This window comes from Thunnus albacares, chromosome 17 (genome assembly GCF_914725855.1).
Source record: "Thunnus albacares chromosome 17, fThuAlb1.1, whole genome shotgun sequence".
NCBI lineage: Eukaryota > Metazoa > Chordata > Actinopteri > Scombriformes > Scombridae > Thunnus > Thunnus albacares.
In genome coordinates, this window is record NC_058122.1 from 17,724,692 (window position 1) to 17,736,383 (window position 11,692).

The window sequence follows — 11,692 nt, forward strand, 5'->3', positions numbered from 1 at the left end:
TTATCAGAAACAATAGACCTTTTGACTGGTTGTGGTAGCAATAGCACATGTTTTCACATATCTTTTGAATGCTGTTTCAGGAGGTCAATAGATTAAAGGTAAATCTGTGGCCTTTATTGTGATAGCCCACAGTATTGCTGTTGCTACTTTATCAGTATAGGGGTTGAGTCCTTTTTTTAAAGTGGGCTAATAGGATTAAATACTTACCAGGTCCACATAGATACCATATGGGTTATGTTTATGTTTTAGAGTAGCACTTGTGAGAATATGTTCAGAACTAACCAAGGGATAATTTTATGTGTTTTTAAAGACTAGGGCCTGTGCTGCCCTCAAATGGTTAGGAAGACAGTTCCACAAGTGTGGTGCAGCAGAGAGGGAGGCTCAATGCCCCATGGTGTGGAGCTTAGTAAAGGGGGCATGGAGGACCAAGCTGCTAGCAGATCTGAGGGTGCAGATGGAGGTTTGTATGAGTAGCAGGACTTTGCAGTCAATCCAGGAGGAAACGGAGCCAGTGCAATGAAAACAGAATTGGTGATATATATGTTTGTGTTTTCGCAATCTCATCAGAATCCTTGTAGTGCTGTTCTGAACCCACTGGAGCTTCAGGATGCTCCTGCCAGAGATCCCTGTGAAGAGTACATTGCAGTAGTCAAGTCTTGAGGAGATAAAGGCATGGACAAGTTTCTCTGCATTTGACAGGGTTAGAGAGGGGCAGAGGTGAGAGCTGTTTTTGAGATGGTAGAAAGAGGTTTTGCATAGATGTCTCATATGTTCATCAAAAGTCTGCTGAGGGTCAAACCTAACACCCAGATTAGTGTCTGAGGAGGTGCCGTCAAAGGTGAGATGAGGTACAGGGGATGACTGAATCTGGTGTGGAGCGCCAATAAGGATAGCTTCAGATTTGCTGCTATTTAGCTGAAAGAAATTTGTACTCATCAACTTTATCTCCTGAAGAAAGGTGCTGAGGCGTAACATGGCTGCAGAAGGGCTTTGGGCAGTTTTGATGTACAGATTAGACCTGCATTCACTGATAATGATGCAATCATCTTATCTTTGGTAGCACATGACAGCCCCTATATTACTCCTTTTTGGAAGATTACATCAATGTGCAAGGCAGCATTCAATGAGATCATCAGGAGACTGGTTCAAAACATAGATATTTAGAGTCCTAATAGTGCCTATTGTAACTATAGGCTACTGTTTTTTTTATTGTGTTTTTTTTATGTCTATATGTTCTTGAGGATTTTACTAAAGCAACAAAAATGTAAATTTTTTGTCTGGAATTCTGTTTTTGGAAGAAATGTTGAAAAAGCATCATCCTACATAGTGTTAAAGCTCTTCCCCTTTTGAGGCTATATTACAGGTTCTGCCTAAGTGCAAGGCAGCTGAGAAAGTGAAGGATGTTCGATGGGCAGGAGTTAGGAGGAGATGACATACAGATAAACACTCTGGGTTGAGTTGAATTCGTGGGTTAGCTAGGTGGTACGCACATCAGCCAACACCCTCAAGAGACCATGACAACTGAAACCAGGAGAAATTTCAAACTGACATCAGATTGTTTTCCTCTATCAGATGCACTGGAGAGCAAGCCGAAGAGCCTGTTGAAGTGTGATGTCAGAAAAAGGTATCCTATTAGGAGAATAATTTGCCCAGAAAAAAAATTAATGGAGAAAATGAAAAATAAAGAGAGTTTATTTATACTCTACACTTACAGGAACAATAAACACTGTAAATAATACATAGGTAAAAGGGAAAAAATGGATATTGAAACATATATGAGGTGGCATTGAAAATGGAAAATGAAAAAAGAAAAAATCCTGTAATTAAAAATGGATGAGTCAAATGTAAATGTTCATATTCAAAAATAAAAGAACACTTTAAAATGGCACAAACATGCTAATGGAAAGTGAAATGAGGAAACTTTCTCTTGTGCTACTGTGGAAAAGGCTCCTAGATTCTCTGAAGTGGAAATTCACTGGGTCTCTTACCTGTCACTCTTTATAACTGCCTGTTAGTCACAGCTAATTAGATTGGATCATTTCCGGGACTCCTAATTCACTTAGGTAGCTATATGCTAGTTAACAAGCAGGTGTTCAAAGAGCAGAGGCACTGAGACTGTTAGTTGCTGGATTTCTGCAGTTGAAGAGACAGTTCGGTTGGAGTTTTAAGAAGCTGCTTGTTGCTGTTGTGTGTGTGCAGCTATTCGTAAGTGCCAAACTTTTGGACTAATGTGCTGTTTGTTTAATTATCAGTTTTCATGTTTAGAATACTCCTCCTCACAGTTTATTTAGTGTTGTAGTTTAAGTAATCTGTTTAGAGGGTAATGTTTAATTACTGATAATATGGATAATGTTCATTTTAGCCACTGCATAGATGTGGACATTTTCTAATTTTATTTACTTTTGGCTGAATATGCTCAGTTTATAGTTTGGCTTGTTTTTCCTTTATGTAGAACCTTACACTAACCAACAAGTGGACAAGTGGAAAGTGTTGACTGGTGTGGTGATAACTTTTAACCTTAATCCTACCGACTGGGGTACCCACAGACACCAGGGGTATAGTTTTTGTCATATTTCACAAGTGCTTTATTCCATCATTCCAATTTGTCATGAATGTGTCAGTCAGTTTGTTCCTAATGACTTCATATCATTGTTTTCTGTTACTGTTGTAGTGCTTTTTAAATACCAATGTATTGTGGTCCTGGGAGACACCAGTTAAAAGCATACAATTCCACCTATGCAGTTTTAATAGACTGAACTATTTATTGAGTTCATGTTTGCCATTGGTCCTAATTTAAAGTATCACACACTGTCAGGGAAGGAAGGGCACTCTGTCGTACATTTTGAAGGCTTTGTAGAATAATTATACTTGGGATAAAAGCTGAAATTTGTATTAAAGAAAAGTGTATATTTTCATTTTACACAATATGCAAATTAACTAACTTTACTAAAATAATAATAATAATCTGTTTTTTTCAGATGACATTAATTACATAACTAATAATGTTTCGAGAAGAAATAAGTTAAAATTTTGATATGATGTTTGTTTCTTACTTTAGTTTATTTTTGGGGCCTCCAGGGACCCCTGTTGATAGTCCTTGTATGTTAAATATTTTGGTAGGAACATACTGCAATTTATGTGCCACAACAAGATGTATGTGGCTGTTCAACATACTGAACCCAAAGACTTTCTTCCAATCGGTCCTTCGAGCCGGATACCCTGGATTGCCACAGCGAAGATTTCTAGTCATCAGAATAATCAAGATGAGCCTGCAGAGGAACCGACAGTCCACCCATGACGTAATGTCCATAGAGCCTGCTATGACCTTAATGAGAGCAGTATAGACATTTGTCATCTACCAGATCACACATTTCTCATTGTGAAGCTAACAAATCAGATGATTTGATGATCCTTCAGTGTCTAGTGCACCCGTCAGCCAGCATTTGAGCCCTCCATGCTGGACAGTGGTGGATCGGTGGGATCCCATTGAGGAGATTCACATGGAAAATGAGTCTCTACGCTGTGACAGCTGACCAGCATCAGAGCCTGACCTGTATAGAAGTAACAATGAGATGAGGAGAAAGATTATGGAACTGCAGCATACAGCTGATCAGTTGCCTACAGTCTTTGAGGCATTCAAAGAAATGGAACACAAGATGGAGCAAATCAAGGCAAGCAGGGCTGATGAGCAGCTGAGGGTTTCAACACCAACAGAACGAGAGTTTAACCCAACCCAGGTTCCAGTCCAAAAGCCAAGGCTGCGCACACTACAGAGGGCTAGGATGGGGAAGGAGGAAGCCAACAGACCTTCAAACAAGGTGCAAAGTATGTCATTAGCCCCCCTAGTAAGCAGTGTGTGCAGCAGCCAGTCATGAAGGAACGACTGGAACCTAATTAGGTGCCACTGAGTTATGTCCAGTTTCCAGTTCCAGCACCAAGGCAGTCATTATCTGTGTGATCCTGGAGGGAAGACCATGCAGATACATGTAGTAAAGCTGCCAAGATTGATTATGACCAGCCAGTCAGAGCCAGTTATCAGTCCAGTCTCAAACCACCTCAGTTGAAGGATGGTTGTCACAGGCCAGGAACACAAGATTATGTTCCATATGAGCCTGGTTCCTACAGAGGGGACTCAAGGCCTCATCCTCCATCACTGGTTGAGGGCACCTACAGGGGTCCCAATCCAGCCATCCCCGACCAAGTCCATCCAAACCCCAGAGAATTTTCTCGGCTCAGAGTAGCTCTTGAGAATATCTTGCCATCTGATGCCTCAGAGAACTTTAAGTTTCAAGTCCTTACAGAGAATCTCAAGCTAGAAGAAGTTCAGTTAATTGCACATTCATACAGTAACTCTCCATACCCCTTTTCCAACATCATGGAAGCCCTTCACAAACAGTTTGGACAGCCACACCAACTAGCCCTGGCACGAATAGCTGAGCTAATGGATAGACCTGACATTTGCAGTGGTGATGTTAAAGCCTTCCGAATGTTTGCCCTTCGAGTTTGCTCCCTGGTTGGTATGCTTGAACAGTTGGGGAGGGAAGGCGGTGTTGAACTGCAGTGTGGGTCCTATGTATCACACTTGTTAAGCCAGCTTTCACATGATCTGAGAAGCAGTTTCAAGGGGAGAGTGCATCCAGTAAAAGTTCCAATCCCTACACAACATGATCTTTGAGGCTATTGGACTTTGAGATGCAAGTTCATGAAGATAACACAAGATTCTCTACTCCTTGTAAGGATGACACCAGGAAAAGGGAGAAGTGGAAGGACAAGAAGTACTTGGCCAAGGCAAAGTCTCTGCATCTCAGTGCAGAGAGGTCAACAATGGCTAATGAAGCTGAGATGTCACAGCCCGCTGTCTTCCCCAAGAAGAAGATGCAAACCTACTGTCCTTATTGTGACAATACCAACCACTTTCTGAATGGTTGTGTGAATTTTCACCAACTCACCAAGGAGCAGAAGGAAACCTGGATTAAGAAGTATAATTGGTGCTGGCACTGTGACCGTGGTCATCAAGCCGCAAAATGCACACTGAAGGCAACCGACAAGACATGCGGCCGTAGACATCTATTAATCCTACGCAAGGTCAATGACAAGTCACCAGCAAAGGTTAAACCACCAGACCAAAACACCATTGCTAGTTCTTGCCTCGCCAACACAGTGAAGGAAACACTCTATGTAGGGTGGCCCATGGGAAAACGCAAGGTTTTGCTCAAGATTTTAAAGGTTGTACTGATTCATGGTGACCAGAATATAGAGGCTTACAATGTGTTGGATGATTGCCAAAGTGAGGCTGAAAATTTGTTGGTTGGAACGATCGTGATGATAGTTGACTCATAGTTGCCATGGGTCTTTCCAGGGCTAGATGGTAAAACTCAAACAGCTTAAGTAAAGGTCGGAGACTGCAGCTACATTCGCCTAGTGGCCCGCCTGATAACACTGCCAGCTCTCCAAGACTAACCAAGTGATGTTGAACATTACACCTGACCTTCCGGAGACACACATGGCCTTTTCCTGATTACAAATTCCCCTGGAAAATTTGGGGGTGGCTGTGGAAAAGGCTCCTAGATTCTCTGATGTGGAAATTCACTTGATCTCTTACCTCTCACTCTTCATAACCGCCTAGCAATCACAGCCACTCAGATTGGATCACTTCCAGGACTCCTAGTTCACTTAGGCGACTATATGTCTGTCTGTCTGTCTGTCTGTCTGTCTGTATGTATGTATGTATGTATGTATGTATGTTTGTATGTGTCACTTCTGTCACAATATACTGTATATACAGTGTAATATTAACTATTAGTTGAAATAAGCATTATCTTTTCGTTCTCTGCACACAGAGGCTGCACCGCAATCCTGTGTCAACCACTTGATGTTGTTAAAATGAGACAAATGAGCTCAAAAGTGGAACACGGGGTGAGTTTGATTACAAGACATGTTGTCATTTCTTTATACACTCTGGATCTACCTTTTTGCTGGGCAGCAGGGTTGAGGTTTCTTGAGGTATCTCTCTCTGTCTCCCTCTCATCACTCAATGACATGTATGTTTTACTTTTAGGCTGTGGGGAGAATTACATAGCTTAACATGTCGAAGTTGTTTTTTGTCTCCTTGTTGCAGGGTGTGTTTCACTGTCTAACAGAAACTGCAAAGTTGGGTCTGACGGCATTCTACAAGGTAACTCTCTTCACTGTTAATAATACAAAGACATGATGTTTTACACTTTTCATTCTAGTCTAAAACATGTCTCCTATTTTATTTTTCTCATCTAAATGTTGCTGTATTTTAAACTTCTTTAGACTTTTCATTTACCGAAATGTTAATATGATTTGTTTCCAGGCTTGTGTTCCTGCAGCTATTCATCTCATCCCACACACAATCTTCACCTTTATGTTCCTCCGACAACTGAGGCAGCATTTTGGTGCAGTGGTTGTCACCTGGGAGAGTGTATCACAGGAAAGTGACTCTCTAAGATAGCAACAGCCAGCCTCCACAATTTCTGTGGTCCTCCATGTCATACATCATAATCATCTGTGCTAATTTTACAAACCAAACTTAGCTGGAGTCCACTCTGTACAACTAATGACAAGAAGCAAGAGGGAGTCACATACCAACATGCAGTACGTCTAAAAAAAAACATTTTTATGCAACACTTTTTCATCCATAAGAAAATGAAAGTGACTCATGCATTACCACGCAAAGTTCCAAATGAGGCCGTGAAATACAATGAAATCTGATGTGATTTGTTTTTCTATTCTTGTGTCTTCCAGAGCCATCTAGAAACACAGATGAGTTGAATTATCAGGTTGTGTTTACTTATACTGTCAAATCACCTGAAATGAGCGATTCTGCTCAAAGAATGACAAAGGTTGTAGCCAACAAGCAGGTTTATGAAACTTGAAAATTGTCTTTAAAATTAATATTAACTGATACATCACGTTGAGTCCTGCACCAGGCAATTGTATTTCTTTACTAGGCACTTGTTGCCCTCTGGGGGGAAGTGTTACACTGGAAATTAGTGTGCTTATGATTACATGAAGTGTGTTTATGTCCATGTTTCTATTCTTTGTAAGCTTTGAACAGATTTGGGCCACACAACCTTTGATGAGCACTGCCAAAATATGAATGTTGTTTAACATTGTTGACACTGCAAAGCATCATTTTCACATTTGTTGTCAAGTTAGGAGTTGAGATAAGAGAAAGAAAGATTTGGTTGGCAGTAGGAACATCCAAATAAATGTTCATGTAAATACAATGAATGCATAACTTAATTTCTGGGAAAAATCAGTAATTTACAACAAAGAAAGCAATACTGATTTAATTAATAAAACAATTTCACTTTATCTGATTGTCTGATCATTTATTCCTTTACTGAGCACAGTTATGGCTGCACATATTCAGCTGCCTGTCAGGTGTACTCTGTTTTAAACAGATTGATTTAACAAAAAACCCCAATTAGAAGCACTTTAAATACAATATATGACTTGTGCTTTTATGAGGACAATCAGCAGCTCTTTAAACCAAGGAGTCTGTGAATCATGTTCATTTGAAAATTTAAGAAAAGAGTTGTAAGTCTTTGTGCAGCTGCAGTATGTGGGTTTGTGGCTTCTTATTATTTTATATTGTTCCAGGTATTATTTTCCTAAGTAATACCTCTAACAGTCATGCACAATCCATCATGCTCAGCCTTAAAAGATACCTGATATTTTTCCATGTGCCATGGTTTACTTACTGTCTATATCAGTGTCAGTGTTTGAGTGATGACAGTTGTCTTCAGGGTCAAATTTATGACAGCTCTAGTTTTGATGCTCCTTCTACAGTGTACAAAATAAAGTAAAAAGACAGATTAACTTTCTTACTGTTGTCCAACCTGCTGAAAGACATACAGTATATCAACAAGAGATGAATGTGGATGGGCAAGAATATAACTAAATCATTACTTTTGATATGTAATATGAGTTTGTGGATGAAAGTTTGGAACTGTCAAGTTGTGCATGGAAAGGTTACATAACCCTGTAAAGCCTTTGTAAAAAGTCATCTAATGGAGAGACAATTATCATCTGCAGCTGTCACGGAGCTCGCTGAAAGAGCAGTATGATGACATAGGCAGGTAATGACAGATAATTCACCACAGAAGGATTGTACATCTGATAACTTTTTTTTCAGTTTTATGTCCTGCTTTACTTGTTTTTGTAGCGAAGCCACAGATGCAGGTTTATGTTTATAGTTTTGTCTTTATCAGGCACTCTGTCACTGATAAAATGCAGACTGTTTACTGTGCTGGAAAACATCCAGTTAATGATATAAATGATGCACGAATGCACACACTCACGCACACACGCATGCACACACACACACACACACACACACACACACACACACACACACACACACACACACACAGGCGTAAATGCATACCCGCTTCTCTGTCAATCTATCTTGGTTTCTGGAAGCGTGAATAAAAAGCCCTCAAACTTTGGTTTGAAGCTGACAGCTGACAGACTGGATGTTTTGGAATAGATAGCAGAAACTGAATTTGAGAATTCTAAACTGATATTAATTATTATACCAGATGTTGCGGCTTCATATCTCAACACAAGAAAAGAAGATTCTATTTTTACCCGATAGGATGCTCACTGTGCATATAAACAAATAAGCTTTGTAGCTTTTTTTTTTTTTTAATTTAATTCCAGCTACTCCCTTGAAATCATTTGAAAACATTTCAGTCTCTGTGAAGATCTTATCAAAAGGAGTGTGTTTCTCTCTCACAGAGTAACATGGCCTGTGCAAATACAACTGTAAAGAGAGTGTTAACAACTGTTTGATGAAAATCATGTAAAGGACAGGCATTCAATTTCATGGTGTACAGATGGTAGCATTAACAAGGTTTCTGTTCCACTGTTGTAGTGGTTAACATAGATAAGATATTTGCCTCTTAATGGAAAGTCAACACCAGAACAACTTATGACTTCTGTCTTACCAGTATGTGACAGGATTAAAGGAGATAAAAAAAAACACTCATCTATCACACCAAGTTGAGTTTTTATGGCTTTTATGGTTTTACTGTCACATTTGAGATATTCTAGCAATTGATTTAAGAAAGCTAAAATATTTAGGATGCTTATTTAACTGTTTGAATCAGGATCAGATAAGGTAATGTGCCACCTTCAGCAGTCACTACAGTAAGATATATTTTCTTGTTCACAGAATTTAATGTAAAATCAATGAGCATGTTAAAGCAGGATGTGATTTTATGTTTTTCACTTCTGCTCCTTAGTAAATCCATATCCCACACCATCGCTATACAGCTGCTAACAATTTAACACAATAAAGATTTAATTACATTACTTTTCCACATTCTCATGTGTGATATAAGAACCAGTGGGACAACAAACATCCAAGTGATTCATATGTTGCCTCAATTTAATTTACTGAAATAGACGTTTACATGATGTAACAAAAAACTAACAACTAAGTACTCTTTAGACACAAACTGGCTAAATACAGATTGTCAGGCAGGTTAGTGTACAGACTGTTGAGCTTTGCTCCCTGTTGCACCTGTGTTGGTGCCGTTGCTTCAGGGTCATCCGAGGTCATCAGCCAGGGGCTACCACTTCACAGTGCTGACCTATTTTATCCAACAGGATGTCTGTTTAATGGGGCAGTAATGAGGGATGTCACCTCCTTCAGCTGGTCGAAGGAGACCTGTCCCTTCCCCTCTAGTTGGTGATCTTTCATCCTTCCTGCTGTTACTTCACTTCTTCAGTTTTGCTCTGCAGCTTGCTACATTATACTTATAATTAGCCACCAGCTGCTTATAACTTCTTCTCCTTCCCCTCATGGGATGCCTCCAAACTGTTCTCCCATGGGATGGTAAGCTTATTATAACTTTCCTGGTGGTAACAGGCCATGATGTCTCATGTTTGCAAAGCTGCCGACCAAAGTCCAATCTTAATGTCCAGTCACTCCCAGAGGCCAGGACTGGGCCAGTTTCCCATCACAAACCCCTTCTTTATTAAAAAAAATGAGGTTCAAGGGATCTTGGTTTGCCTTTTTGGCCATGTTAGTGGCATGGCTCCAGGATGGCAATGTCAGTCGATTGGTCAGTCCAACACTTGGATCCAGACTGATATATGTCAACTATTTGATGGATTGCCATAACATTTTGTAGAGACATTCATAATCCCCAGGGAATGAACCTTACCGTTTTTGGTGATCCCATGTCACCATGAGGTTCACATTTATGATAAATGCTTCAAAAACCATTTGATGAAATTTGGTGCAAACCGCCAGGATGAATTGAAATAACTTTTGTGATTCTTTAATTTTTCATCTAATTTGTCCAATATTTTGCTTTATGACTGTATTTCTGGGGCCCGTTTAACAAAATTGATTTGAGAGCACTCTTTAGGCTACATGTAGATGACAAATGGTGCCATTGCCCCCTTTAATAAATGACAGTGACTCTCACATTCCAGATAAATTTGTCAGACCTACAGTCCTCTCACATGCTCATACATGGTTTGCAGGTGTGGTGTTTTTTTTTTAAACATGTCAAATTAAATATGAGAGGAAATGATCTCATTTTGCATGTCGCAGCTTGCACATTGCAAGTCAAACTAGCCCCTATAAAACAAATGACATTCCCTTTAGCCTCAGCCATACTTTGCAAGAGAACTTGCTAAACTATTATTGTGAACATGGTAAGCATTATTCCTGCCTAACATCAATATGTAAATGTTGTCATTGTTGGCATGGTAGCACAGTGATGTTAGTATTTAGCTCAAAGCACTGCTGCACAGCCTCACAGAAATGCTAGTAGCACTAGCCTAGTGCCCTTGGGGCAGTCCCGACAGGTTGTGCTGAAAGCTCAGTGCTCACAGGCCTACTAGAATGGGTGCTGCAATTCCACTTTTCCAAAGTGTTTTGAATGGGCGTCGTAAAACCAAATATGTGCAGCAGAGGAGCCAAAAATCTGTGAAATTATATTCAAGCAGGAAAATAACCAAAACTGCAGTTCCCAGGTTTTCACTTGACAACATCAACATGCCTCTCTTCCTCCCTCTGTAGGTATTTTGTTGCCTGTCTCTCACTGGGTGGTAACAGTGCTGATCTCCTTGGTTTGGAGCAGCAACAGAGCTGAGAGAATGAGAGATGGTTTCACATTATGGAAAAGTTTGTGGGATCGAGAGTGGGAGCCAGGCTTTTCTCTCGAGGTCTGACTGTGGATCTAAGCCTCCGGGCTCCAGCCTTTTGCAGCCAGCCAGATCAGTGGTCTTCATGCAAACAGGAACTAAAGCCAAGTGGGAGGATGTCACAACGATATTATATAAGGATGATAGTGAGTCTTGTAACTGGCAGATGAGAGCATTTGTCTGATTTTTCGTATTTGGTCCAGAAATAAACAAGCATATCAGCAACTTCACATCTTGTTTATTCTTTCCTGCTAAACTTCATTGTTATCTAAGCCAATTATATGTGAGTTTAAATCCTATTATCTAAACTGGAGATGAGTCTAAACTGCTAACAAAAGATGTGGCCCAATTTTCCATGCATTTATCTCTGTTCTCTCTTTGAATTGCAATCTAAATATAAAGTAGAGCCAGAAATGTTAAGTGGGACGGAGCAGGTGAACCCAAGTGCAGACACTCACGGCGAGGAGACAGGGATGTAATAGAAACAAGGAATTGTTGT

General features: G+C 40.1%; 1 protein-coding gene across 4 annotated transcripts; it reads left to right on the plus strand.

Annotated features, from left to right (window-relative positions):
- The first annotated feature begins 22 nt into the window (after positions 1–22).
- On the plus strand, positions 23–7,301 carry slc25a10a (solute carrier family 25 member 10a). 4 transcript variants are annotated; one of them, XM_044330594.1, is made up of 6 exons: positions 23–98; positions 311–460; positions 1,573–1,624; positions 5,841–5,916; positions 6,119–6,175; positions 6,338–7,301. In XM_044330594.1, the coding sequence occupies exons 2-6, from the start codon at positions 334–336 to the stop codon at positions 6,473–6,475; spliced, it is 450 nt and encodes a 149-aa protein (XP_044186529.1). In that variant the 5' UTR covers positions 23–98; positions 311–333; the 3' UTR covers positions 6,476–7,301. The 4 variants fall into 4 exon arrangements, 1 of the variants encoding a protein (XP_044186529.1); XR_006398390.1 differs by lacking the exon at positions 311–460 and having other exon boundaries at positions 37–98; XR_006398391.1 differs by lacking the exons at positions 311–460; positions 1,573–1,624 and having other exon boundaries at positions 42–98.
- Positions 7,302–11,692: the final 4,391 nt, after the last annotated feature.